Genomic DNA, 26083 nt, shown 5'->3' on the forward strand with positions numbered 1-26083 from the left:
CTGGGGGAGCTGGTGGATCCCAGCAGACATCCAGCACCCTTCTGCCTTTTCTGTGCTGGGCAGAGTACCAGTCAGAGTGGGAAAGGCTGCTTCCAGAGGGTCATGGCCAACTGGGACAGATCTCTGGAGGTAAGGCCCAGCCAGGAAGGAGCCCTGACAACTGCATTGGAGCACCTGTGCAGATTGGACGTGGGATGATTCCCTTTCCTGATGTCTGTGTCTTTGAAAGGCTAAGAAATCAGGCTGCTGGGAAGAATTCTTGTTGTAGAGCAATCATCATCCATTTCATCATCCATTCCCTCATCCTGAAGCATTAGCTTCGTTTTGCCCGGAGAGGGTGTAAAGTAGGGACTTCATCTGACTCTTCACCTCCTCACAGTGAACTCCAAGGCCTTTTGGAGTAATTTACTACATTTAACCACAGGGGGGTAAAAAGCCCCAAGAATACACAAAATCCACCTGTTTAGCTGAAATCCTGTGCATTGGCACCAGTTGCTATTGAACCTCCCAGAAGCTTTACACATTGATTCCCTTTTTTCTTCTTCCAAGATTTCAGCTTGAATGATGCAGACTAATTCTTCTCCTTACTGTTTCCATTTCTTCCACTGCCCTTTTTTTGTTGTTTATTTGCTTTAAATAGTGAGAGCCCTGTGACCCTGCTAGCATCCTGCTTCAGACTTACTCAATACCATTTCTTTTCTTTTTTTTTGACCCTGTCTTTTTGGTTGCTTTTCTCATGACAGGAAAATACTGCATGCTGTGTTGCTAAGGTGCCTGTTTTAGCAGATCTCTGAGGGATCTGGGATCTGCAAATGATCACACAAATAAATATTTCTTCATTCATGTTTGCCTTCCCCTCTGGATGACCTTTACTCTGCTACTAATTGAGCCTGACAGGAGTTTCCATCCAAGCAATAGAGTAAAGAGCATGTAGATGTTGATGCCATCAGATTCAGGGGCAGTCTGGATGGCTGAGGTTTTTCACTAATATGTCAGCACTGATGAAGACAAATGTACAGTTTTATTGTGCAAACAGAAAACTATTTCTCCAAGGGTTTTTAGAACTCCTAGGGCACCACTTAAAGAAGCTTCTGTTGTGGGATCTCATGCCTTCCCTATCTTTTGTATGTTCATTATCCCTATGAGTTAAATAATTTTAATATATCTACTTATTACAGATAAGATATCTACTTATTACAGAAGTGTCAGCCAAGAAAAGGGGTGATGGATTCACTGCAAACATTATGAAATATGTGGTCTCTTTTTGAAAGACTTTGATGTTTAGAAGTGAGGCAGATGTGGTTGGAGGAGAAGACATAGGCACAGAGAGAGAACCTTCTGCTTGTAAGGGCAGGAAACCTTCCTGGAAAGGGAACAAAACAAGCAGCTAAGACACAAGTGCTCACCCTGTGTACACAGTTTCATAGGAAACCTGCAAATACCAGTTTAGACACCTCAAAAGACCTCCTCAGGTGGCTTCTACTTCAGGATCCCAACCCAACCCAGGACTCCAACACCCCAGGCACATCACTGTGCTTTTAGCAGACTTTACACCTAAGGAAATACTGTCCAGGAGGAATCATGAGCTGTTTCCATTAGTCTGTAAGCTGGCTGATTCTGAAAAGATAATATTTGTGCTGTTTGTGAGAGGTTTGGCGTTGCACTGTCTCAGAGCTGGGTGCACTTTTGAAAGGGTGTATGTGTACACAAGTGTGTTTTCTGTTACCTGCAGTATCTTCCAGAGAGGTACTTCTGTCCTGGATAGGTTCAGATACTAATGTTAGGAAACTTGTATTTTGCTTAAAGGCCTATAAACTCTTTCAGAAATAGATGTTTCTTTATTGATAAGAGCTCTTGTTTGTAATTTTCTGTAGGTAGTCATCTGATCAATAGAATGACTTGGATGATATAGAAAAATGTCTATTTTTTTATATATATATGGAGATTTTCTCTAAAATGAAAATTACTTCCCTGTTATTAAATCACATTCAGGAGTCAGGATTTCTGTTTGAAATACTGATACCTGGACTTTTTCCTAAGGAGCTATTTTAGACATGTGACATTATTTGCTCTTTGTCAAACTGTAGGTATATTCTGTAGGTATGGTTGCAATGTTTGCCTTCCCTTCATGTAAAAGGAATCTTCAAAAATACTTTGTTGAGTGATGTAAGACAAGGCAGAGCACGTCCACCTGCTTGCAGGTGTTTCCCAGGTTTTGTCTTTCTGTGTTTTTCTCTATTGCTGTCAGTTTTTTACTGAGGACTTCCAAAACCTTTTAAATGGTTGCTTCTCAGCAGGACAGCACAAATCTGTGTTTCAAATGTTTGGCTGGAAGGTTGCCTGATTCACAGGCAATTTAAATGTCTTTCATTTAATTATTTTTTTTTTAAATGTGTAAGCATTTCAGTCTTTTTTTTTTCTCCCTTCCAGCATATTTTGATGGGGTAGAGGGGAGGAAAGACAAGGTAGAGGGAAAGAGAGAGGAGACAAGGAATCTTTTGTGGCCCTCATTGAAATATTTGTCTGACAAAAGTATCACTTTTTTTTTTTTTTTTTTCACTAAATCATTAACTAGGTAAAAATAGAATACTTTACCTGTCTAATTGTTTTTTTAACCGTTCAGAGCTGCAGTTCCACAGCCCTTTTTCCATGAGACCAGCTGGTCACGAGTGGGTAGCACCACCTGCTGGCATTGCCGGCTGGAAGTAGCGCAGAGCTGCACAGAAATGGGACGACAGCATCCCTGGGGCAGCGTGCATGGAGCAGATCTTGTGTACTGAGAGCTGCAGTGGTGTGGAGACAGAGCTTCAGGGATGGTCCTGCTCCTCAAGGACCTAGTGCCACGCTGCTCTTCACTGCAATTGGCACTCGACCCGAATAAATGATTGCTCTGGATAGATCTTCATGGGCTGCAGTCACAGAAAGATTAGGAGGAGTAATTCAGTCTCAGTGGGTCATGTGGCATGAGCTGTCTAGCACGAGATATTTCAGAGATGGGAAATTGCTGTTAAGTAGTGATTAAGTTGGGTTTTTCCCTTTTCTGCCACTGAGCGTTTAAGTCTCACTCTGTGCTCACACAGAGGCACGAGTGGAACGACTCCACAATAATGCTGGAATGCATCTGTTTGAAAACAGAAATCAAAAACATCGCTTTTAAACCATGTTGCTAACTATAATAAGCAAGGGTGCTTATCATGAGTGACTATAAAGAATATGTGGGCAGTTCTCTGAAGTTTGCTCTGAAGTGCTGGCCAGTTGCTCACCCAGCTGAGATGCTGGGATGGGTGGACTGGCCCAGAGCAGGGATACACAGCAAAAAAAGTCCCATGTTTCTCTGAACTTCCTTTGGTTTGTTCCTCGAAGTTTGGAGCTTGTTGTGGTTCAGTCATGTCATAAATGGTTGCTGTAAGTTCTCTTGGGCGATGGATAGAAGCAAATAATGAAATTCCCAGTGCTTGCTGTGGTTCAGTGCCAACACACATTATAGCAGTGTGCCAATGACTGCAGATCACAGGCTCTCTTTATCACCTACCAGTGGAAAAGGGGCAATGGGAAAAACCCCTACTTTTAGATTGTAAATGCCAGTTAACGAACAAACTCAACGCTAAGGTGGAATAAAATTCCAGTTTCTAGTCCCATTTGGCTCTCATGTCCATCCCGGTAGCACTGCAGTAGGTGCAGGAGATGTGCTCACCTTTGAGAGGGCTGAAACTGAGGGTGCTCTGTGATGTTAGTGCTCCACATCAGAATTAGTTATCATCTGTGGTTTCTGATTCTTTTTACCCTTAATTTTTTCTTTTCTTTAATGAGTCCTAGAGGAATTCTGTTTCATTAAGAAAAACTCTTGGTTTCTGATCCTGAAATGAGGTCTGGGGGGACACCCCATGCCTCTGCAGCAAGCTGAGCTCTCTGTGGGTGCTGGGTTTCAAAATCCCCCCAGAGAGGAGCATCCATGCTTCGCTTTTATACTCGTTGTAACATGACTGCCTCCCTGCTCACGTGTGGTCAGTGCCAGGCAAGGATCCCCTCGTTCTCTGGTCCTGCTGCTGTGGTGTCCTGGTGGTCCCTGGCAGTCAGGGGTCCTGTCACTGAGCCGGGCTCATGAGCTGCTTGCTCTGCTGAGCACACACATCTGGAGTGTTTGAACAGCCCCAGGAGGGACAAGGGGACTCCAGACCCACTAAAGGCTCTATTGTGTTTGGACAGTTCTGTGGAGCTGCAGGGACAATATTTAATGACAGAGTGACTTAACCCATCTATTGCTCAAAAGCTCAAGTGGTGCCAGCTCCAGTCACACTGAGCACAGACAGAGATAATGAGCTTACTCAGAGGGTTCATCTTTTATGTTACTGCTGTCAAATATTTTCTTACCAAAATCATTGGCTGTCTAAACTGCTGAGTTTATACAAGTCCATTGTAATTTGTGCAGTGATTAAATATTAAAGCAGAGTGTATTTTCAGAGGAAATAAATTTAGAGCAGACCACTTTGTTCTTTAGCAGAGGATCTCTGCTCCTGTCAGTGAGGAGATGGAGCAACCATTCTTCCCTCTAATAGCATAATTATTCAAACATGTTTGCAAGGATCTCTTTGTAGAATTTCTGCTCATGCTTTAGTGTCATTCTTTCACTTCAAAATGTGGGTAAGAGGTTTCAGATTCAGCGGCTGACAAGGTGATGCAGGTTTGCAAAGAAAATTTGGAGGAGAAAGGGCCAAATTGCATGTGAAGGAGTTATCCATTTCTATAGAAATCTGAAACTAAAGATGCTTTGCCATGCTATTTAATTTTAAAGATTTACAGAAGCCTTTTTCTGGCTCTTAAGAAATTTTTACAGTTTAACTTTACAGAGACCTGAGATACTGCTTGCAAAGCAAAAAATTAACATAAGATTAGATACCATCAGTTTCTTAAGCATTTTTAACACACAGCAGAAAATGCTTTTAGTTTAATAAATGGCGTTTTTAGCATGAATAAGTTTTGAAAAATAAACCTACTTATTTTAGCAAATTTTGAGTATGCCCTTGCTCTTGCAGTATAAGACAGAAAAAAAGCTGCATGCTTGGGTTGGATCAGGTGTAGCTACTGATGCCTTGGCACATGGGCACTTGTGTGTGTGTGTTTCCATATGAAACCTAGGAAAACATTAACTTTCCATGTGAAACCTAGATACTTTAATTTTCACTGGCATTTTCATACAATTTCCTGTTTCATTCTTCTCCTTTTTTCTATCTTATTAGTGCAGATTGGAAATCAATCTTTTTTTGGGAAGTGACAGAGAATCCTTTGCATACATAACATTTTCTGTGATCTAATGGGATGTTTTTCCCAATATAAAGGTCTCCCAGGCCTGCACCTCGAGTGCGCTGAGCACGTCATTAATCCAAAGTGTGTGCTTGCTGAACTTCCCCTTGAGCATGCAGCAGAAATGTCTGTGTCTTTATGCTGAGTGAGTTTGATGTGCTCTAGTGGCCGTGAGTGATGACGAGGAAGGAGGGATTCTCTTTGATAACATTGCCAAGTCTGCCATCGACCCTTTCGACACCTCCTCGGGATCGGTGCAGCTCATCGCCATCAAACCCGTGGCCCTCCCTGCTGTCCATGCTGCTTCAGAGAGGAGCCAGGAGTCTGCCATCATCAATGGAGAGGTAAGGACTGTCTGGTAGTGTCTCCAGGTGTTTCCTGGGCCACAGGCACCAGCAGAACGATCTTAAGCCTGTTAGAGTTGAGGGCTGCTAGGAGCTTCTCACCTTTATGCTATATAAAGTTCCATTAGCATTGTGGGGTCAGAGATCTGAGGATTTAAGATCTGCTCTTTCACAATGCACTGTGAATGCCTGCAACCTTGGAAGAGGCAATTTTCTATATTCCTACCCTCCCAATGTCCTTCTCTGCTGTTTAAAAAAGTGAGTCATGAAGGCAGAAAGCAGAATAAGTTCTTTTCCTACATGAATTCTGTGGCTGGGTATGAAAATATGTATAGATCATCTGGGTGCCCACCTGATCTTTCTATACTGAGCAATACATCTCATTCAGAGTGAGAAGAGGTGCAGTGGGACCATGGACTTGCTCTGTGCTCCAGCCTGTACACAGAGAGTGCAGTTGTTTTGAAAGAAAAAAGTGGGATGGCACAAGTGTCTGATCCAGATGCTGGCCAAAAACATGCTTTGACTGCAACACTTATATTCATGTTTTGATGTAGATTTAATCAAGAGCTGCCCATTTACAAAGCACTGAGGCTTTTATGAAGTTGTTGAACATAATGGGAACAAGCCACAGAGGTGCCTTGTTTACAAACTCACACTGCAACAGCCATTTAAACAGCTAAAAACAGTTTAAAAGCAGCGGGGAGGGCTGCTGCCAGGGACACTGTAAAAGCGTCATGAGAGCTCCCATGTGGGCCTGGATTACTGCAGCCTGTTGTGCTCACTTTGTACTTGTATTTTAAGTCCTGACATGCCATGTACCTTCCAAACTCAGAGAAAGACTTATTTAGCTTTCAGCATCTCTTTTCTGTAAGGCAGCAGGATGACACTCCTGGTGCTGCGTGCACCCTTGCACACGCACTTCCTGTAATTTGTGAGAAGACTGTAGAATTTGACCCTGCAAGCACAAAGCCCAAGTAAATTCCTGATTTCCAAGTAACTTGCAGTTTGAAGCAGGAGGGAAATTTTCTCAATACTTAGGAGAAACCATGGGACTAAGCTGTAGCAGGATAGACCAAACACCCCCTTTTTTAAGGTCCCTCTCTGACAGGAGCCCTTAAGAGATTTGTAAGAAATAATATAAATAAAAGAAACATTTGTTGTCATTTCACTGGAGTTCTTCCCCAGCCATCAGTGGTGACTTTTTTAAGGTTTTGTGTAGTCAGGGGTGATGTCTCTGTACCCCAGCAGAGTTTTGATGGGTGAGTTGTGCCTGTGGTGCCCCGAAGCACGCACGGTGTTGGGTCATGCCAATTGGCTGACACCGCCAGTGTTTTTCCTCAGTGGGTGTCTCTGAGTCACTGTTGTAATGGTACACGGTTTTTTAGGCTAAAATTATTTAACCATCTGCCAAGCCATAAAAATGCAGTGACTCTGTTCACTTGCAGTTCCTTGCTGCTTGCAGATGGCACGGTGTGGTACAGAGAGATGACACATGCAGCGCATCAAACACGCGCCGACAATATCCTTTGGAGGTAGCCAGCCCACCACCAGCCCTGAAACATCTTCTTGCCTTTTAGGTGAACAAGGCTTTGAAGCAGAAGTCTGACATAGAGCACTACCGCAACAAGCTGCGCCTGAAAGCCAAGAGGAAGGGGTACTATGATTTCCCACAGGTTGATAATAGCAAGGGGCTGACAGACAGAAAAAGGATGTATGAGAAAAACCAGAAAGAACTTGACCACATTTTGGATCCAGATGCAGATGTCTCATCTCCGTTTGCTGAGCCTAAGAACAGGTGAGACTTTTTGTGTACAGCTCATCTGGGAGGAGAGTAGATGTCCTGGGAGTCAGAGGGGCTGTTTTAATGAGCCAGCTGTTTGTTGTAGGGTCACTTGTCCCTTCTGCTTTATGAAGAAAATTCATATAGCCCATGGAAAGCATGTCCTCTGGTAAAGCTGCAGTGTGGTTAAAAACAAACAAATGGAAAGAAAAAAAATAAGGGAAGGGACTGTTGCAAGTTCTTGTGAGTCATTCTCAAAGGTAAACAGAAAAAGTGGTAGTAATGTTATTGGTGATACTCAGAGTAGACTTTAGGCAGGAAGTTAGCATCTGAATTGTTTCTTTTTCAAAATACAGTGATATTACTATTTTGTCATTATTTTAATCTAAATGTAACTATTGCAGTAGACATGAGATAGCATGTTGTCCATGAAGTCCTGCATGGATAGTATCTGTAAGGTGGTGTGTGTGCCTGTTATTGGTGATCTTCCTGTGCCTTTAACAGAAAAAATCGTAGCTTGCTCATCTGTCATGTGAAGCTGGCATGTTGTATAACATTACTAATGTTTGATTAACACTTCACTGTCTCCTGAGGATGGCACCAGTAGCATTCATCTCCCCATTTTTGGAAATGTAAGGGGAGTGCAGGTGCTGATTGTGCCTGATCTGCTGCCGTGGGTGGGTGCTCTGTTGCTGGTGCTCTCTGGAACACAAACTGGCACATTGGAAAGAGGAGATCATACCAGTCCTGCCCCAGGCACGGCCCAATGTGCAGATTCCTCTTTCTTGGAAGTTCTGGGGGTGTGAAGGATTGTAAAAGAGTGTGTTTGCCATTGCACCTTGCACAGGGGGGCTCTGGTTCTTCCTGTGATCAGGGACAAGCATCAGTTGATCCATGAGAGAAAAAGGGATACTGAAGCACCTTTCCTCTGGAAATGGCCCTCACGCCTGGAGGTGCAATCTTGCAGCCCATCTCCTGGAAAGTTCAGACCAAAATTTTCCTATGAGCTTAAATTGACCGCAATCAAAGCATCGCTGGTGACACAGGCATTGCGCACAGTGCAACTTCAGCAATTACCCTCGGGGCACAGAGATGAAAAAGGCTGTAATGGGAATTACAAATGCACTGTTGGCTCAGAATATGGGCAAAAGTTGTGATCAGATGAATTTCTATAGGTCTAGAGTTCAGTGGCTGAGGGATACTGCCCTGGAAGAGCTCTTTCCCAGGGCTGCACTGGTCAATGAAAAGATGATGACTCAGCCCTGTGTTATGTTCTTGCTGGAGGTCCTGGGGCACCATTTCCTTGTGCAGTTTTCCAACTCATTGTGCACTGAAAAGAAGAGAAATGGAGCCTTCCCTACATGGGAGCCCTGCTCTTCCAGGAGGTCCAGACAGAGTACTGGGAACACTTGTTGAGGAGTACATTTAGTCCAGGGAGCTGGAAAGGTCCCTCAACACTTTGGTGTGGCTGTGTGCTGTACGTACAGTGACTGATTGAGGCATTAATTTGGGCGTTCATTATGTGTCACATGGCTCACAGGAAATGTTTAAAACATTAAACTGAAGCTTTAACACAGCCATGTGCTTTTTGGTGAACACAATGCTGATTGTTTGTGCCAGTGTGTGGGAAGATCCCATACATTTTTCCTGCGTGTTTTCCGGTGTGTTGTGTAAACCTGTCACAGTCTATTGGAGACAGTGATCCCTGGCATGATATAAACTGCTGGGAGGCAGGTAAACTGCTGTGGAGGAATGATCCCAATGTGTAGCTGCACCATAAAAGGCTGGCTGCTGGACTAACTTTTTAAATCTATTTTCTGTATCCCTACATGGGAAGAGAGAACCATTTCTGATGCACTTTCTGTGAAGACACAGAACACTTAATGAACTTCACAGATGCTGCAGATGTTTACAAACAAACAAACCAGTTCTGAATTCTGTGCTAGAATTTCCATACTACGACCTGGAGCTGAACTTGATATGCTGCAACACCCATGACAATTACTGGTCTTATTTTTCTAACAAAAATAAGATGGCTAAAATGTCACACTGCTGGAGGAAAACCAAGTACTACAAGGCAATGTGGAGTTTGGTTATTGATGAATCAACACAGTTGTATTTCCGTAATGAAATAAAATTGCTTTAAAAGCAAACTAGGTAAGCATACAATTGAAAAAAAATTATTTCTAACCTTTTCTGTTTTGAATCATTGTTACAGCAATTAAAACTTGAAAAATTGCAATTTTTAAAATGATATCACTAAAAACTAAGTCAAAGATTTCAAAGTTTCTAGGGAAAAGGTCTATTCTACTCTTTCCTGTTTTGTATATAGTCCTCTAACTTAAGTCACATTATTACAGCACTTCCAAAACATATCAGAAAATAGAGATGCAGTTGATTACTCAGGGTTACCTTTATATTTTGGATTAATTTTAAATTGTATTTAAAAGTGATTTACAAAGCATTGCTGCTAAATGGTTTGATTTTTTCCAGAACAAAGAGCTTTGTGTTCTAGGTACCTTTCAGTCATCAATACCATAATACTCATGTTTTAAAACATTCCAGCTGTGTTCCCAGAAGGCACTTCCTAACCCAGCTGAATGCCTGTTGTTCCTGTTCATACCTCCTTTCTCATTAGTAAAACTCTCTTAAATGAGGTAATTGGCAATCTCAAGGTAATTTTTAAGAGCCTACTGATGATACACACTATTCTTGGATTTTCTTTAATAGTTTGTAATCAGGTCAAGAATCTGCATGTTTTACAGAGCTGTATATTTGAATCCCTTAGAAAATACATCACAACTGCCTCAACTAAGTATTTATGGACCTCTTGTAAAACATATGAAATTTCAGAGACCTTTGGCATAAGAAGATGAAGATTGTCAGGTCTGATTGACCTGTGCATAACCCTGTTTTTGGTAATACCAACAGTATAATCAGAGAAAGACTATATAGGAAGAAAGAATTCATCCAATATTATTTTTATAGGGGAAACTTATTCCAAAAGCTCTGCTTGTCTTCTGCTTTGGCAGTGCATTTGGGACTTTCAAACATGAGCGTGGTGATTTGTGATCAAAGGTCACGCAGAAGTTTTTGAAAGTTGCCTTAAAACTAAGTACACGCCTGAGTAATTTATTTAATCAGAAACATGAAATTGCTATTTTGCTGTCCTACCTTTCATCCTGTCTGATCATGTAAATGTCCTACTTTCTGGATTTCTGCAAACCAGTTTCTGCTGCTCTCATCTGTCAAGGCAAAAAGTGCTGTTAACAAGATCTGGAATACCTGAAGAATTATTTATCAGTGAATTAATTTGGACTGTCTTGTCTGTTCATTTCATTGATGGTTCTTGAGACATTAAACCATGAAGTGACTTGAAAGTATGGCTTCAGACATAACAGTGCAACTTGTCTTACTTCACTATGAGCACTGCCAGGTCCCCTGTGTAAAATAAGCAGCACAGGGACGTGTTAGATGACCTGATCTAATTTTAATATTCTGAATGGAGTAATTGCACCAGGCAGAAAAATAGCATGGCTAGGCAAAGATAACTTTGTATCAGGCTCTAGCAGTGTAATTACTGTGTTAATAAATGAAGCTAGCATGCCATTATTTCTTCTGTTACTGATCTACTTCAGGACCAGCGCTTCTCTGTAGTGTGCAAAAAAAATGAGTAATGGCCAGACACAGTATGAAAACAACTCATAAACTCTGCTGGTATAGAAGTAGCCTTCTTAAAAGATGCAGTTTGATGAAGCATAAAGTTCCTGTATCAACATTTGGCAAACCCTCCTGCAGATATGTACAGACATGTTCTGCATTTCACAGAGGGGTGCTGCATTTGTTTTTGTATGACCAGCAACCAGGGCAGAAATGGTTTTGTTGACGAGATTACTGGGTATTTTGGATATTCATTTTTATTCTGCCTTTCTATTGCATTTGCTTCCCCTTGGTTTGGAGCACCCAGCAGCGGAAGCTCAATGCCCAGAGATGAGCAGCACTTTGTCCCAGTGCTGCTCAGAGCTGTGCTGGAAGCAGCTGAATCCCAGGGAGCACAGCTCTCTGAGAAAGCTGTGGCCAGTTACCAAACTGGCTATTTAAAAACAGCATCTTGCAAGCAGTTTCCTCCCACTACTCTGTCTCTTCCCGTTCCCTTTGCTGGGTGTTTGTTTCAGTGGAGTGTTTTTCTGCTGCTCTCTCATTGCTCAGGATCAGCAACCAAAATCTCTGCTCCCCATCTGTGTGTGTGGGAGATCCTGTTACTTTTCTATATGTTTTTTTTTTTTAATGAATTTGAATCATATCAGCTGAAGTTAAAAGGGTCCTGATATCTTCTTGGGACATATTTCATCTGATAAGCTCCCATATATGGTCCACATCTTTTATTTTCCTTAAACCATAAAAACAATTCATCATCTCTCAATAAGGTTACTGATTTCTAGCACTTCATATGTGTAGAAAGAATATCCTGTAACAAAGTGGTATTTTTATGAACGTCATCATTTAAGAACAAAGGTGAGTATTGGAAACTGCTGCCTGTCATTAATTTATTTTTCATTTTACTGTTTTCTCGTTTCATGTTTTTAGGCAGCCATTGAAGAACTCGGTGTACAGAAGCAGGCAGTCTCTGAACAGTCCCAGCCCAGGGGAAACTGAGATGGATCTTCTGGTGACTCGAGAAAGGCCCAGACGTGGGATCCGGAACAGTGGATATGATGTAAGTTCATTGGCTATAGGCAGTGAAGTCTGCTCAGCAGAGTCTTAATTTGCCCCTAAACCCAGGGAACTATTGATAAGCCACAAGCCAGAGTGCCATGAGATGTTTAATGTTACAGGAGTTTATGTGCACTGAGCATCCTGAAAAGAGCTCAAACTCTTTCATGTGCTTTATCAGTCTACATCATTTTACAGTCTGAAATGCAAACAAAATGTTTTCCCAAACCCCATTATTTGCCAAAGTATTAAATCTTGAATTTAGATAGTTCTTGTAAGTGTGTGGCTACTTGACAGTGAGCTTTTTTCATTGTGATTAAAATCCTCTGTTTGTTCTGAAGAACAGCCTGAAGCTGCCTTCTTGATTCAGAAGAATGAACAACCAAATTCTGGGATTTTCACCTAAGTCCCAATGTCAGTGTTTTGTGGAAACCCCCTAGGGACAGGTATCGTCCTCTTGCTCCCATCAGAACTGGGAGAATTTCGTGTAGGTAAATGTCAAACCCAGCCAGAGGAGATGCTGCTTTATGGTCCAAGGAGCTCATGCAGCCAGCACAAGGCAGAGGAGTTGTCTTGTGCAGTCTGAACAAACACTGGGTGCCAGCTGACACTGTGTGAACCCAGAATGAGGATTAAAAATAGCCCCCACACTGGGGCAATGTCGAGTTTTTCAATCCTTTGTCACGTGTACAAAATGCTGTAGCTCAGCCAGCCCTGAAGATCAGTCCCTAGAGAAGGTCTAAACCATTCTGGAAAACAAGGAAGTCCACCTGTGGTTGCCCATCCTCTAAACATTGTAGATGGAAAATATTTTTTGGGGAGGGTTTCACTGTCAACCCTCTCTCTGCCAGGAATGTGCTTTTAGCAAGGTGAAAGAAAGTACCAAGGTTGGGGGGATGTGTTCAGTAAAATGTAAACCTTTTACAAAATTCTTCAGGGCATGTTGTAGTTGTCAAATTCCTGAAATGATTCCCTGCATTTGGACACTTCCTGTCAGACTGCAGGAGTCATGTGGGGCCATGTGAGTGGGCTGGCTGGTACACTGCTTTCTGAGGAATTAGGATACCAGTACTATTCTAATAAAAACTAGTTTTTCACAGGGAAAAAACTAGTTTTCCTGGAAATCAATGTTGAAAACATTCTGGGAGCAGGCATGACAGTAGATTTAAAAAATATCTTTAAATAGATAGTGTATACTGTATATAAAATATATTTTAAAGAAAATTTGTTAAAAACCTTAAAAGTAGATTAAAGAGTTTATGCAGATTCTGGAGTGTCCTCAGAGTAATTATAAACTCTGAGATATGTGCACATCACAGAAAAAATTGCTTTTGCCTTGCCTTTGATGCTGCAGTTGGGCGACCTGTCCCTGGCACAGTGTTTTCCTGATAAGTTACATAAAATCCCTTTGCCCGATGCACTGCAGATTCACTGCAGCGCACCTCTTCCAGCTCCAAGTGCATTTCCCATCTGAAAGCACAGAAATGCCACCAGGAAAATGGGACAGGATATAGAAATTTAGCTGCCAAGCCTTAGCCTGCAGCGTGGGCTGGTCCCTCGCTCCTGTTTGAGGCTCCTCAGAGCTGTGCCGAGTGTCTGACAGGCTTCGTCTCCCAGGATACCCATGGGTGGGCACTGATGTTTCATCCATGGAATTTATGGATCTCACCAACTAAACACCTCTGTAAATCTGACCTCTGAAAATGGGTGAGAAAGGGCTGGTTTGAGTGCTGACTCTTGTGCCCTTTCTGTTTCACACAGCAGCACCTGGTACCCATTTTTGACATCCAATCTGTCATATTAAATGTTCCAGCCTTCTCAGACTGCTGCTAACCTCTTCCTCCCAGCGTGTTTTTAGCACCAAGTCCTGCCAAAGAATAGTGAAATTTGCATTTTATAAGCAGTGCCAAATAATTAAATTTATGAATCAAATAATTCTTATTGCCTTCATGTCATGAGACTTTTTTCCAGCATAAAAAAATGTGTATGTGTGTTCATGTGTGTGTGAGCTGTTAGCAGTACACCCAGGTTATGTATTGATGTTTTTCTTCCCAACAATAATAATGTTTTTATTTTTAAAGAAAAGAGATTGGGATGTCCCAGATTCTTTAAGAAAACTCCTTAAGAATTCCTCACTCATGTGCCCAACCATAAGGTTTCCCTTCAACAAAAAATTTCTAAATTCTAATTTCTAAATTTCATTCATACTTTTCTAAAAATACTTCATTCTCTATAATTAATTTTTGTGATATTTCTCTGAATCATGGTTCTGTTTCACAGACCTAAAAACTGGTAAGGGTATTAGGATAAAGGTATTTGTCCATACGGAATATGTAGCTTTTAGTATTATTTTGGAGTGTCCATTCTACTGTTTGATGTTCTCAGTACATTATTTTCCTTTATAGTGTCTTTTATAAATGAATTATTATTGAACAGTACCTAGCTTTCCATTTTAAAGATTCCCAACAGGGCTTACTATCATCACCTTCACCTAGGAATTAGATTAAGGAGACTTTATTAACATGTTTGTTATTTTCAGCAAGTTCATGAACAACTGTGTGTAGAGTAAATGCCATAAAAAAAGACTCTAGAACCTCTAGACTGCTCTAATGAGCTTTATATCAGAGCAGAAAACATTTAGGCTGTTTTTTGTATAAAAGGAAGAAAATGACCTTATTATACATGTTTAAGAGATCAGTATACAAAAGAATTCACTGGCATAATTTTGTTGATATGGCTAAATTAATGCAATGCATCCAAACTCTTACAGATTAATGTTCACATAAAGGATTTTACTGATAAAGTTGCAGCAGCAGAATTATTCAAGAGGTGCATAAAGTCTGTCTCTCACTGCAGGGTTTTGTTTGCCTTCTTCATGTACCTCTAGTTCCTTCTATTGTACAGTAACTGAGTATGATTTTTTTAATGGTTGCATTAATGTATAGTGGCCTCTATTTATGATAGCTACGTGTTTCAGTTGATAGGATAGCAAATGGCATACCTCAGAAAATGATAGCATGATTTGAAATAAATTTTAAAAAGAAATGATTATTAATCTCCTCCAAAATCTTCATGTCAGCTTTTATATTGATAAACCACAGCTGCCTTAATGTTGGCTGCTAATATATATTTTGTATACATATGATATATTTTAAACATTCTGTAGAGGTCTAATGGCTTCACCAGCGAGTTGTAGTAGAAAACCTGATTTATTTCAGCATTGGGTACTAATAGGTCTGTGTGGGATTCCACTCACATTTTTACAGGCATGAGCAAATAGAAGAACCATGGTTATTAATCATCCAGTCAGGACATTATGATTTCAGAGGCTCTTTGGCTGCACTTAAACAAACAACCATTGCATTTTATAGTCAGGCTTCTAAATGTGTCTTATTTTTATTTATTGTAGCAACACAAACAACAATGGAATCAAAATGCATGAAGAGAATTAAGGGAAAGTATTTAGCTGAAGACTTCCTACAAAGTTTTTCCATTTAAGATCATTTGGTGCAGTTGCATTCTCCCTCCCCCAATCTGATGTGTGTACCACTTGGGAAGTCTGAATTTGAGTTTGTGGTTTTGAATTTAGATAATATACTGTATAACCATAACTGTATAAATTATGGTTAAATTCTAATGTGCAAATGTTTAATTTTTATATTAATTTTTCTCTTTTTTCCTGCTCTGTTTTCATTAAATACAAAAGATAGCTATACTTAAAGCAGAGAAAGCAAATTAATATTTTACTTAGATTTATTATCGGTTTTCAGTAGCAATGTAACTCTTTTCTGAGTGGCTGATAACAGAAGATGAAAACCAGTTTGATATTTCCCTCTGGAAAGGAAGAAATATGTATTATGGTTGTCCTATGGCTTGCAAAAGCTTGGGAGCACAGTCGCTTATCTATTCAGGTGTAGAAAAAGCATGATTACAGGGGAAAAAAATACGTCACACTAGGAGCTACAGAACACTGAAATGATCAGGATAGTGCTGGAATTTTGAACAAGAACATCCTGTTGTATTCTTTTATTTATGGCTATTTTAAGCACTAGCACAGTTCTAACCACATGCTATATATAGAAGGAAGCACATATCCTATTGCTCATCCCAGTTATCCTGGCATAGTCAATGCATTTTACAGATGTTTAAAGAATTATAAGGAATCAGTTGCTGGTTTAAAACATAGGTTTTTAAAACTGTGGGCTGTAAAACTGATCTTACAAAATACAGACAAAGTGTGGTATTTCACTGCCAACTCCTTGCAATGTAATGATTTTTTCTGTCAGGGAGTTACAGCCAAAAAAAATCAGGGAGGTGATTTCTGTTTGTACTTATCCATACAGAAGGAATCACCCTGGGAGTAACCTACCAGGTTAAGCTGCCCAAGCACTATCTGCTCGTTGAAGTATGTGCCTCATTCCCTGCTCCCACGTTAACTTTGCATAAATACCTCTATAACTCCTGTCTGGGGCTGCGTAGGACCCCTGAGCTGGACCAGGGTGTTCTCTGCAAGGGGCAGGACTGCATTTGTGGTTTCATTGTTAGGAAGTTCAGAAAAACTCCTAACCTTTAGTTCTTCAGAAATCTTCATGTGAGAGCATGAACAAAGGAATTTCATTCTCTCTAGCAGTAATAAGCTGTCCCTTGTAAGGGGTCCTTCATAGCGATGGCACTACTTAAGGAACCATACTCTTCCTGGCACAGTTGCACTCCCCTTGATACCACAACTAAGACAAGAATTCAGACATGAATCCTATTTGTTTTTAAGTGAGTCATTGACAGTTTAATCTGCTACAGACTGTTCCTGCTACTTTTGCCAGCAAACAATGTAGAACATAAAAGGCTCTTATACTCCCCTGCATCATACAATTTCTTTCCAGCATTTGTCGTGCATCTACATTGCCACAATTCCTGGTTTGTATGAGTTACATCTCAAACATATCTCTGTTTGAGAATGGTGAAGCAGCACAAATACTGTCTTGTCCAGCTTTACACATACACTTTTATTGCTCCCACCAGACCGAGCCTGAGATTATAGAAGAAACGAACGTTGACCGGATCAACGAGCCCCGGAATTACAGCAGGTCCCGCCAGGCCAAGGGCCACTCGGAGACGTCGACGCTGAGCTCGCAGCCCTCCATCGATGAAGTCCGGCAGCAGATGCACATGCTGCTGGAGGAGGCCTTCAGCCTGGCCTCGGCCGGCCACGGGGGCCAGCCCCGGCAGGACGCCTACGGCTCGGCCCCACACCTGCCCTACTCCGAGGTGGTGACCAGTGCCCCGGGCACCATGACCCGGCCCCGGGCGGGCGTGCAGTGGGTGCCCACCTACAGGCCAGAAATGTACCAGTACAGCTTGCCAAGGCCCGTAAGTGGAGCTTCTCTTTACTGCACTGTAATGTCAGAAAGGTGTTTCTACTCTGAGCCACGTTTTTTTTAAAGTAGTCCCTGTAGCGGGTTGGGTTTTTAACCAGGCAGAAACACCAATTCAGTGTAGTGGTTTGGTCTAAAATACTCATTACTGTTTATCTTCTGTGAGATAAGAATTAGGAGAAACGCAAAGCAGGCACCAAACTTGAAAGAATATAAAGAAGTTTATTAACAGACCTAAAAGAGGGAAGAAAAAAAATTATACCACCTTCAGAACTCTCCTCCTCCCCCCACCTTCCTCTCTTCTCCCACTGACAATGTAAAAAGACAACCCTTAAGATGTTCAGTCTGTTTACCACTTCCATAATAACCTTGTTCTGTCCATTTAGAAAGAGAAGTCTCTTCTTGCTTGTGCTATGAAAACAGTATCACAACGAGACAGCCGCCCACTTCCAAATATTGTTCAGTCCATTTAGGAAGAGGAGTCTCTCTGCTCATGATGTGAGTCCCTTCCCCCGACTTGCACCTTTCCCCACAACTGCTTTCGAGGGTCCACTCTTGAAGTTTTTTGGGGTACAACTTTAAGGTTGAGCCATTCAGAAACAAAAGTTCTCTTCACCCATCTCTGGGAGCATTTCATCTCTAAGAACAGAGGCCCTTCTCCTTCCCTGGGAGCAAAGGGTCTTCCTCATCCTTATCTTTAGGACTATCTCTGGGAGCATCTCTAGGAACTGAGGTCTTCCCCTTTCCATGTGGAGCAAAAGTCCTCATCGCTTCCATCTCTCCCTGTCCAAACTTCTCATCAAATTACAGCTGCATCAGCATCTGCCTATCTCAGCGTAGGTGCTTTTGCTCACAAGTACAAGTTGAACGCTCCATCCCCCATGCCTTCATGGAATTACAACGGGTACTCTGATATATCATAGCTTTACAACAGAATTGCAGCTGTAAGGAAGCTGTAAGAAGAACATCACTTCTGAGACTTAGCTTGCTAACCTATGACAGTCCCATTTACATGCTTAAAACCAGATGCTTACAGAAGATAAGTATGTGTAGGGTAGTATATATATATATATATATATACACACGTATGTGCTTGCCTAGACACCAACCTAGCCTCTTGCAGCTGGGAGGATGGGTGAGCCACACACATACACCATGAAAGACTCAGCATCTATTTTAGCAGCAAGCTTGTCTTGTCTAAATTGCACTAAGAATTGAAAGAATAGACTGTTCAACAGATCCAAAACTTGTTTGCACATCTTCTTCTATTCAGTGAATGCATATTAGCAAGCAATGTGGTTTTATGGAATAACTATGGTGGCATCTGGGTAGGGAACATCAACACTTCTGCATCACTAGAGAGGTTCACCACCGAAGAGCAACCTGAAATGTAGTCTGTTGTTGGCAGTCTTGCACGCACAACTATTGGCTTGAGACTCCAGAGAAGATTTAATTCCACGAGTCTCTTAGTTGACCTTATAACTCACTTTACCCTTCATTTTCTAGCCTCAAGCATTAGCTAACACCTCCTTATCTCACAGAAGTAATACATGAATTAGGAACTTAAACCCATGGGTGGAAGTTGTTAATGGAATTTTGTAGCTGTCTAGACAGCAGTCACACTAGCACTGTGCACACCCTCATGAGTGAAACTGCCCCTGAATTCCCACATATGTTAATGTGAAACTCAACAAGATATTTTCTTATATGTCAGACATAAATCTCAACCAGAGGTGATTGTTTTCAGATAAGAAATAGCCCATCTAACAATACTGGTGTGAAAAGTTGTTCATTTTAAGCCTTTTTTTTGGTCAGAAATTTTTTTTTTTTAAAGAATGTATTTCAAATTGAGTCTCTTACTCTGGCTAGAATAAGAGGATAATGCAGAAAAATATCCTCAGTTCAAAATAACCATTACCATGACTTTCTTCCATGATAATAAAAAATACATTAAGGGATGCTGCTTCTGAACTATTCTGAACATATTTGAAAGCCAGTGGCACTGCAAAAGGTTCAGGTTGGTGCTATTTAAATCATGCTAAAGGTTATTTCTGGCACTTTGAAATTGGTCTGATGAAATTCATACAGCATATAATCATATTTTATGGTTAGAATTTGATTAAAAGCTTAAGAGACAGCTAATGGGGAGTCAAATTACCTCAACACCTCAAAGAAACTTTCTAAAATGAAATTACTATATAGTGAGAGGCTTTTAAAAAATGTAATAGCCATACTTTTTTTTGGTGAATGATTCATTGTTTTCTTTCTAAGACTTATTACTCTCCTAAATCATCCGCATATTTGGGACCTCCAAGCATTTGCTTGTCTTTCTGGCATTCTGAAGACAGCATTAAGTTCCCTGTAGTTGATTGCCACAGATTAGGATAGGCACAGACTGCTGGGCTTTAGATAAGGGCTGGTAATTCATGGTTTTCTGCATTTCAGTTTCATGAATATGCACTGTGCTTTAACCACACCCATTTCTGGTTTGTTCTCATGGGGATGGAGGGTCGGAATTGAAAATATCCCCGACTTTGGGGATGAGAGGTACCTGTGCACTGGGATGTTTGTTACTTCTGTAAATGAAGAATTAGTTAATTTTGCCCTTTCTTTAAATTCAATTCTTAGTGGCAAATAAAAGTCAACATCAACAGTGCTGTTACAATTCAAAATACTGACCATTTTGAAAATGAAAATTTCATCTTTGAAAGTTCAAAAGCATTTTGCCTGCTTAGATGGAACAAGTGCAGGGGTGTCCAGAACCACTCTTCAGATATGTGTTTCTTCAGGTGTCCTCCAAGTTGTGGATCTTTAATTTCTTGTAGTCAACTTCTTGGCTAGTCCCACCACCAAACATTTGTGTATCTCTCCAGAGTGTGCATGCATCTTCTTTTTCCTTTTCCATTTTCTTCTCCCCTTTGAGGCCTTCTGTGTGTTTTTTCTTTGGTTGGTTGGGTTTTTCTGTACATGCTGACATTAATACTGAAATTATCTGTAGTTCATGTGAGGGAATTCCTGTTTGCCAACCTGCCCGTTGGGTGACCTATGAAAACAGGATTCCTCCACATGGGGCTCATGCCTTCTCCTGGCAGAGAAAAGCCAGTGAAAGGCAGACTCTCCCTGTTGTTCTGGAGCCTCCAGAAACATGATGAGTAACACTTGGCTGAGTCCTTGGCATCCAGCTGGTGTGCTGTGACTGGAGGATGGAGTTAGAGTTGAAAGTGTGACACCAGCCCGACCCCCAGCTCTGTGCCTTGGTTGATCGTGTTACAGCTTTGGAAATTTGCTCAGCTGAGTCAAGCAGAGAGCTGAGACCAGGGAAGAAAATCCTCTCCATTACAAGGCTGGACCAGTTTCCATCTCTCCTCTTCAGTGCTCTGGAAAGAGGAGTGACAGTAACAGAGCTCTGGGTCCCAAGGTGAGACCCAGCACCATAAACAGGCACTGAGGACCAGCACATACAGCCTGAGTGACTGCTAAAATATCCACATGCTCAGAGCTCCCCTTTAACAGAGGTAAAGTGGGGGTATTTTACCAAAATTCAGCCACTTTCAATAACAGCTGCTTAGTATAAAACAGGATGCCTACCAAGGCAAAGCCAAATCAATAAATTATTGCATTATTCCTGGACTGCAACTCAATAATTAAATAAGTTAAATCATTCAATGAGTAAAAACAAAGACACTGGCCTTTTAATTCCTATGGTGAGATGTAAGGAGATGGATGTTTCTGTAATTAGAAGGCAAATAGAATATTTTCACCCAAGACCAATCTGTAAGTGGGAGGTGGTAAAAATATTTCAGTATTGCAACTAGGGAAATGTAGCCTTAAAACTAACTGCAAAGTTTCTGCTTTAGCCTATAGTTATTTTGTGCTGGCCTAAGGACAGGCTGAGAGAGGTGGGATTGTTCAGCCTGGAGAAGAGATGGCTCCAGGGAGACCTTAATGCACCTTCTAGTACTTAAAGGAGCTACAAGAGAGCTGGAGAGGACAAATTCCCTGAGAGAAAGAAACAAAAGGAAAAATCCTAAACCCCAGTTAGGATTTACTGTCTGGCGTCCAATGGCTGAAGTTTCTCTGCTAAACTGCTCTAGCTATTTTTTAAAACTCTTCATTGGTTTGCCTGTTAAATTGTCAGTGTTCTAGCCACAGCAGACTCCTTCACTGGTATTTCTTCCTGAAAGGGTGGCATGGGGTCTCTGGTCTGGTGCCTGTGCAGTCTGTCCTGGATCTCAAGTGTGGTTGCTTCTGCCAGTGATTGTTATATCCTTTGTATTATACAAGTCCTCATATTTCAAAAAATAGAGTTTGGAACCCATGCAGAATGTTTTTCCTTCTTAAGTTTTTTTGGCTTTGGTTCTTTTTGGGTTTTTTGTTTGTTTGTTTTTGTTTGGTTGGTTTCTTTTTTGTTTTGCTAAAAACCAAGAGATCCTCTTGAAAGGATAAATACATTTTGAAGAGTAAAATTAGGCAAATCTGTGAAATCATCTGGGTTGTGTTTTTTGTTTGTTTTTTTCTTCCCTGACTGGATTCACAATGTGAAGTGACTTTAATTGTGCAATCTTGCCAGTGAGCCAAGAGCCTAAGGGCTCATAAAAATCTGTAACACGCCTCTGTAGTAAAACTTTGGTATCATTTAGCTTCTGAATTCTTTTTTCCGATTTATATGTGGCATGCAGGAAAACACTGATTTCCCAACTCATTGGAGAAAGTCTAAAAATTTCACTGGATTTCCCTCCCGTAACCATGTTGGTGTGTGTGGCAGCTCAGGACAACGAGGACTGACTCCTGTCCCCTCTGGACAGACTGTTCCTCACTGTGGTGTAGCAGATCTTTTTACAGGATTTCTCACTTTAACAGGATTCTCTCTGCCCAGCCATTAGCAAAATATTGACACTCACTCAAGATTGTTCATCTCCTGTGTAAGCAGCAAAATAAAGGCTTAGATTTTCTATTTTACTTTTTTCCCTGAAATTTCCAGTGCAAGTCGCAGCATATTTGTGCACTGTGATCCCTTAAAATACCTCCATTGATGTCCATATCCCAAAGCACACCACACAAGAGAAATCCCAAAGCACACCACACAAGAGAAAACCCAGATCTACCTCTGAGTCTCTGCCTACCCTGCTAAACAGTGTCTGGAGTCACTTTCCACTCCGAAACATTATCTCATGTGCTGTTCCTTTAAAATAGGGGGAATAAAAAGGATTTCATACTTGGCACAAATGCATGCTGAGAGCAAGATGTGGGATGAAAGGCTTGTGGAGCCAGAAGGGAGTGTTCAGGCAGCCTGTGAGAGCACTGCCAGCGTTTGAGATGCAGAAGAGGCATTGCAGCCCATTTCGCATCCAGCGCTATTAGGAGAAATATAATTGAGGTTTTCTTTGATGTGAATAACATTTTTTTTTACTTGCAGTTCTTTCATTAAAAATCAGTATTTCCGACCCCTGGCTAAGAAATGTACCAATGTCTTTTTAGATTTTTTTTTTCCCCACTTAAATGTAGAAATTCTTTAAATATCATAGTAAATATCATGGTGAAAGCAAATATTAGGAGACTTTGTAGGTGGCATGAAAGAAAAAATTATTTTCAGAGACATGCCTTTGAGGGTTTCTAACCTGCTTTAAAAGAGGTGGCAGTGAGAGGGCAGAGAAAGACGCTTGGTCTGTATTGCTTTTCCCTTGGAGACACATCAAAAGTCAGTTTGATAAATTACCTTTCCTCTTTGTTAACCTAGTTTTGCAGGTATTTGAGAATGGAGGTATTTAGAATATGGTCTAAATGTGTAATTTAAAAAGATGATTACTGAAAGACAGTGTTTTCTGATACATAGTGTGGGATTTATATTGCCAAATTCAAACCTAAAAGTAGGTGGTAAGTCTGAAATAATCATGTAAATCCTGTAGGCTCTTTCTCTCGGTGGGAGATAGAGAGTGACTCATCCCATGGTAATGTGTTTTTAACTTTCTCTGCTCTTTGTGGAGGAGCTTTTCTGGCTAAGCCAGATACTTCTTGTTTAGAGGGCCAAAGTCCCACCATTGGACTCCATTTTTTGGTCAAAATGCCAGTGTCTTGATAGTGGTCAGCCTTCCCAAAATTTGTTATTTTTTATAGCTCTGATTTTATCTTAAATCCTGTGCATTGCTCTGAAGCATCGTCATGAAAACCACAACTGAAAAAAAAATCACAACCAAACAATTAAACAAAAACCAATAGGAAAACAAAGCCCTCACTCATGGTACATTGAAGAAAAGTGTTAGTGAAGCATCTAGTGAGGTATCATTCCTCTGTCTCTAAGTATATTTGGAAAAATTATGGCCTCTAATCTGTAGCATTGAAAAGGGCTTAGAAGGAAAGTTTTCTCCTACACATCATTTCTTGGGTGCCATGGCTTTCATGCACATAATTACTCCTCCTTCACATGTATTGGTGATTAAATTAAGAATTACCATGGGCAAGTTGCTTAATTTTGTGACTTCATGGCTTGGGCCTGCTGTTCCTCTGGATCAGGCTGCCTTTTCAGAACTGTTTGAGGCATTTGTTGCTGTGTTGGAAAGTTACAGAACTTGGGGGTTTTGTGGAAAATTTTCTTTTCATGTCTTGAAGGCTGACAGGAAGAGGTTGAAATATGGATTGCTCACAGGCGGCTTCACCGCAGTGCATACTGCTCTGAGCATGCTTTCTGAATCTTTAAAATACTTATTTTTCTGGAGAAAGTGGAAATACTCAGGTCTTTTTCCCATGATCCAAAGCAGCTGTTGAGTCTCACATAATCACAACAAATCTGCTTTGCCAGGAGGTTACAAAAGTCACAGAGACAGTGTTTAATACATTTTATTTTAATTAGACTTCATCTTGTCTCTGTGCTCATTTGTTCAGGTTTTCTCCTACATTCTAAAATCACCAAAGCATGGTAAATTCTCAAATAAATGCAATTACTATTGATGCCACAAAAAGTTAGCTTCCTGTTGACTGGCAAATGGAGCAGGTATTTAATTTCTGATTTTCTTTTGTTTTTCAATTTGACTGAGATCTACTGGTGTTTCAGAAAATATTTATTTTTCTCTTTTACAGGCTTACAGATTTTCTCAGCTTCCTGAGATGGTAATGGGTTCTCCTCCCCCTCCTGTCCCTCCCAGAACGGGTCCTGTGGCTGTTGCTTCTCTCAGGAGGTATTTATGTTATTTTGGTGGGTGGGTCTCTAAAACCCACTGTTGTAATAAGAACTGGGGCAAACCCTGAAGGGGCACTTACAAGGTACTTAAAAAGATACATTCATGAAATTAGAAACATGTTGGTTTTATTTCATTTTAACACAAAATGAAATAACAATGAATTTTCTGTTAGCTAGTCTGCGTCAATAAAATTAGGAGCTGTAGGCTCTTGTTTCTTTTTAAGCACTCTTGGCCTCAGCTTGCATAATGGCATTGAGGCAGGTAATTCACGCCATCATTCTCCTGCTTTCCTGTGTTGTAAGAACTTGCAGCAGGAGAGGGATGGATTGTAAAATGCTTCTTAGGAGGCCCTGGTCTGGGGATATCAGCCCAGCCCTCAGCTATCTCGTGCCTACAAAGCTGAGGCCAAACAACACACAGAGGCCTGCCTGTCTTAGCTCAGCGTGTGCATTTCCCCTCCTCCTCGCAGGAAGGCACTCGATTAAATGCATTTCAAAGAATTTCTGCACTTCTGTGCTGGGGGAGCTCATTCAGCCCTAAGTGCTGGGTTAGGTACTGCCCGGTGCAATCTGAGGCACCGCAGGCCTATGGAGAACTCTGGAGCACCCAGGCCGAGGGAAACATTTCCAAGTGGCTGCTTATCATATTGTAACTGCCTTGAAATCTTCAGGATAGGGGCATATTGAATGCTGACATATTCTTGTTCATCCATTATATTTTAACTCTAAAGCAACTGGGGTGCACCATTTCCAAAGTGCAGTGTATGTTATTTACCACAGTAGGATCCTACTGTGTGATACCATGTCATGCACACTGTAGTGACTGTCTGTACACTGTGTTGGTGAATTATGGTAAAGCTCTGGTTTTTGTGTTGTATTTCACAGGCAATTTTTGGAAGCAGCAAGCAAAGGCCCTTTACAATTGTAGTAACATGCTTTAGTACAATAGCAACCAGGCTAAAGGGCTTGTTGGCAAACTTCTCCAGACTTCCTGTTCTCCAGTTGTTCTCCAGACTTGTGTCATGCCAGAGCAAAGTTGGACAGCTTGCTCCTAGCTGGCTTGTCTTGCCGTAGCTGATAGGCATGTATGTGGCTACAAATCTCATCTGCAGGTCAGAATGACAAATTTTTTTTTTTTTCTTTCTTAATGTACAGGTCTACATCAGATATTGGCAGCAAAGTGAGAATACCTGAGGCCAGTGGAGCAGATCAGGCCCAGCATCACGATCAGACACCTTTTGCACCGGGTTCGAGAGCTCCGATGTCTGTTGGTCCACTCGATCAATCAGCTTTTCACTCAGGTGAAAAAATGATGCGGATTCAACTTGGAGCTTTGAGAGCCTCCTAAATTATTTTGGATATAAATGAATGTATGGGGTATAGCAAATAAGGATGATTA

At 41.2% G+C, this 26083-nt stretch overlaps 1 protein-coding gene across 1 annotated transcript in view; it reads left to right on the top strand.

Annotated features, from left to right (window-relative positions):
• KIAA1549L (KIAA1549 like) overlaps positions 1-26083 on the top strand; it is a gene marked incomplete at its 5' end in the record, with an annotated part of 123285 nt that overhangs the window by 89450 nt on the left and 7752 nt on the right. Inside the window, 6 exons of the mRNA XM_082283924.1 lie at positions 5467-5645; positions 7223-7440; positions 12013-12142; positions 17158-17505; positions 24585-24682; positions 25840-25985. Coding sequence (XP_082140050.1) covers positions 5467-5645; positions 7223-7440; positions 12013-12142; positions 17158-17505; positions 24585-24682; positions 25840-25985 — 1119 coding nt within the window. The remainder of the gene's footprint in view (positions 1-5466; positions 5646-7222; positions 7441-12012; positions 12143-17157; positions 17506-24584; positions 24683-25839; positions 25986-26083) is intronic.

This window comes from Coloeus monedula, assembly GCF_965178545.1.
Source record: "Coloeus monedula genome assembly, chromosome: 6".
In the NCBI taxonomy this organism is placed as follows: Eukaryota; Metazoa; Chordata; class Aves; order Passeriformes; family Corvidae; genus Coloeus; species Coloeus monedula.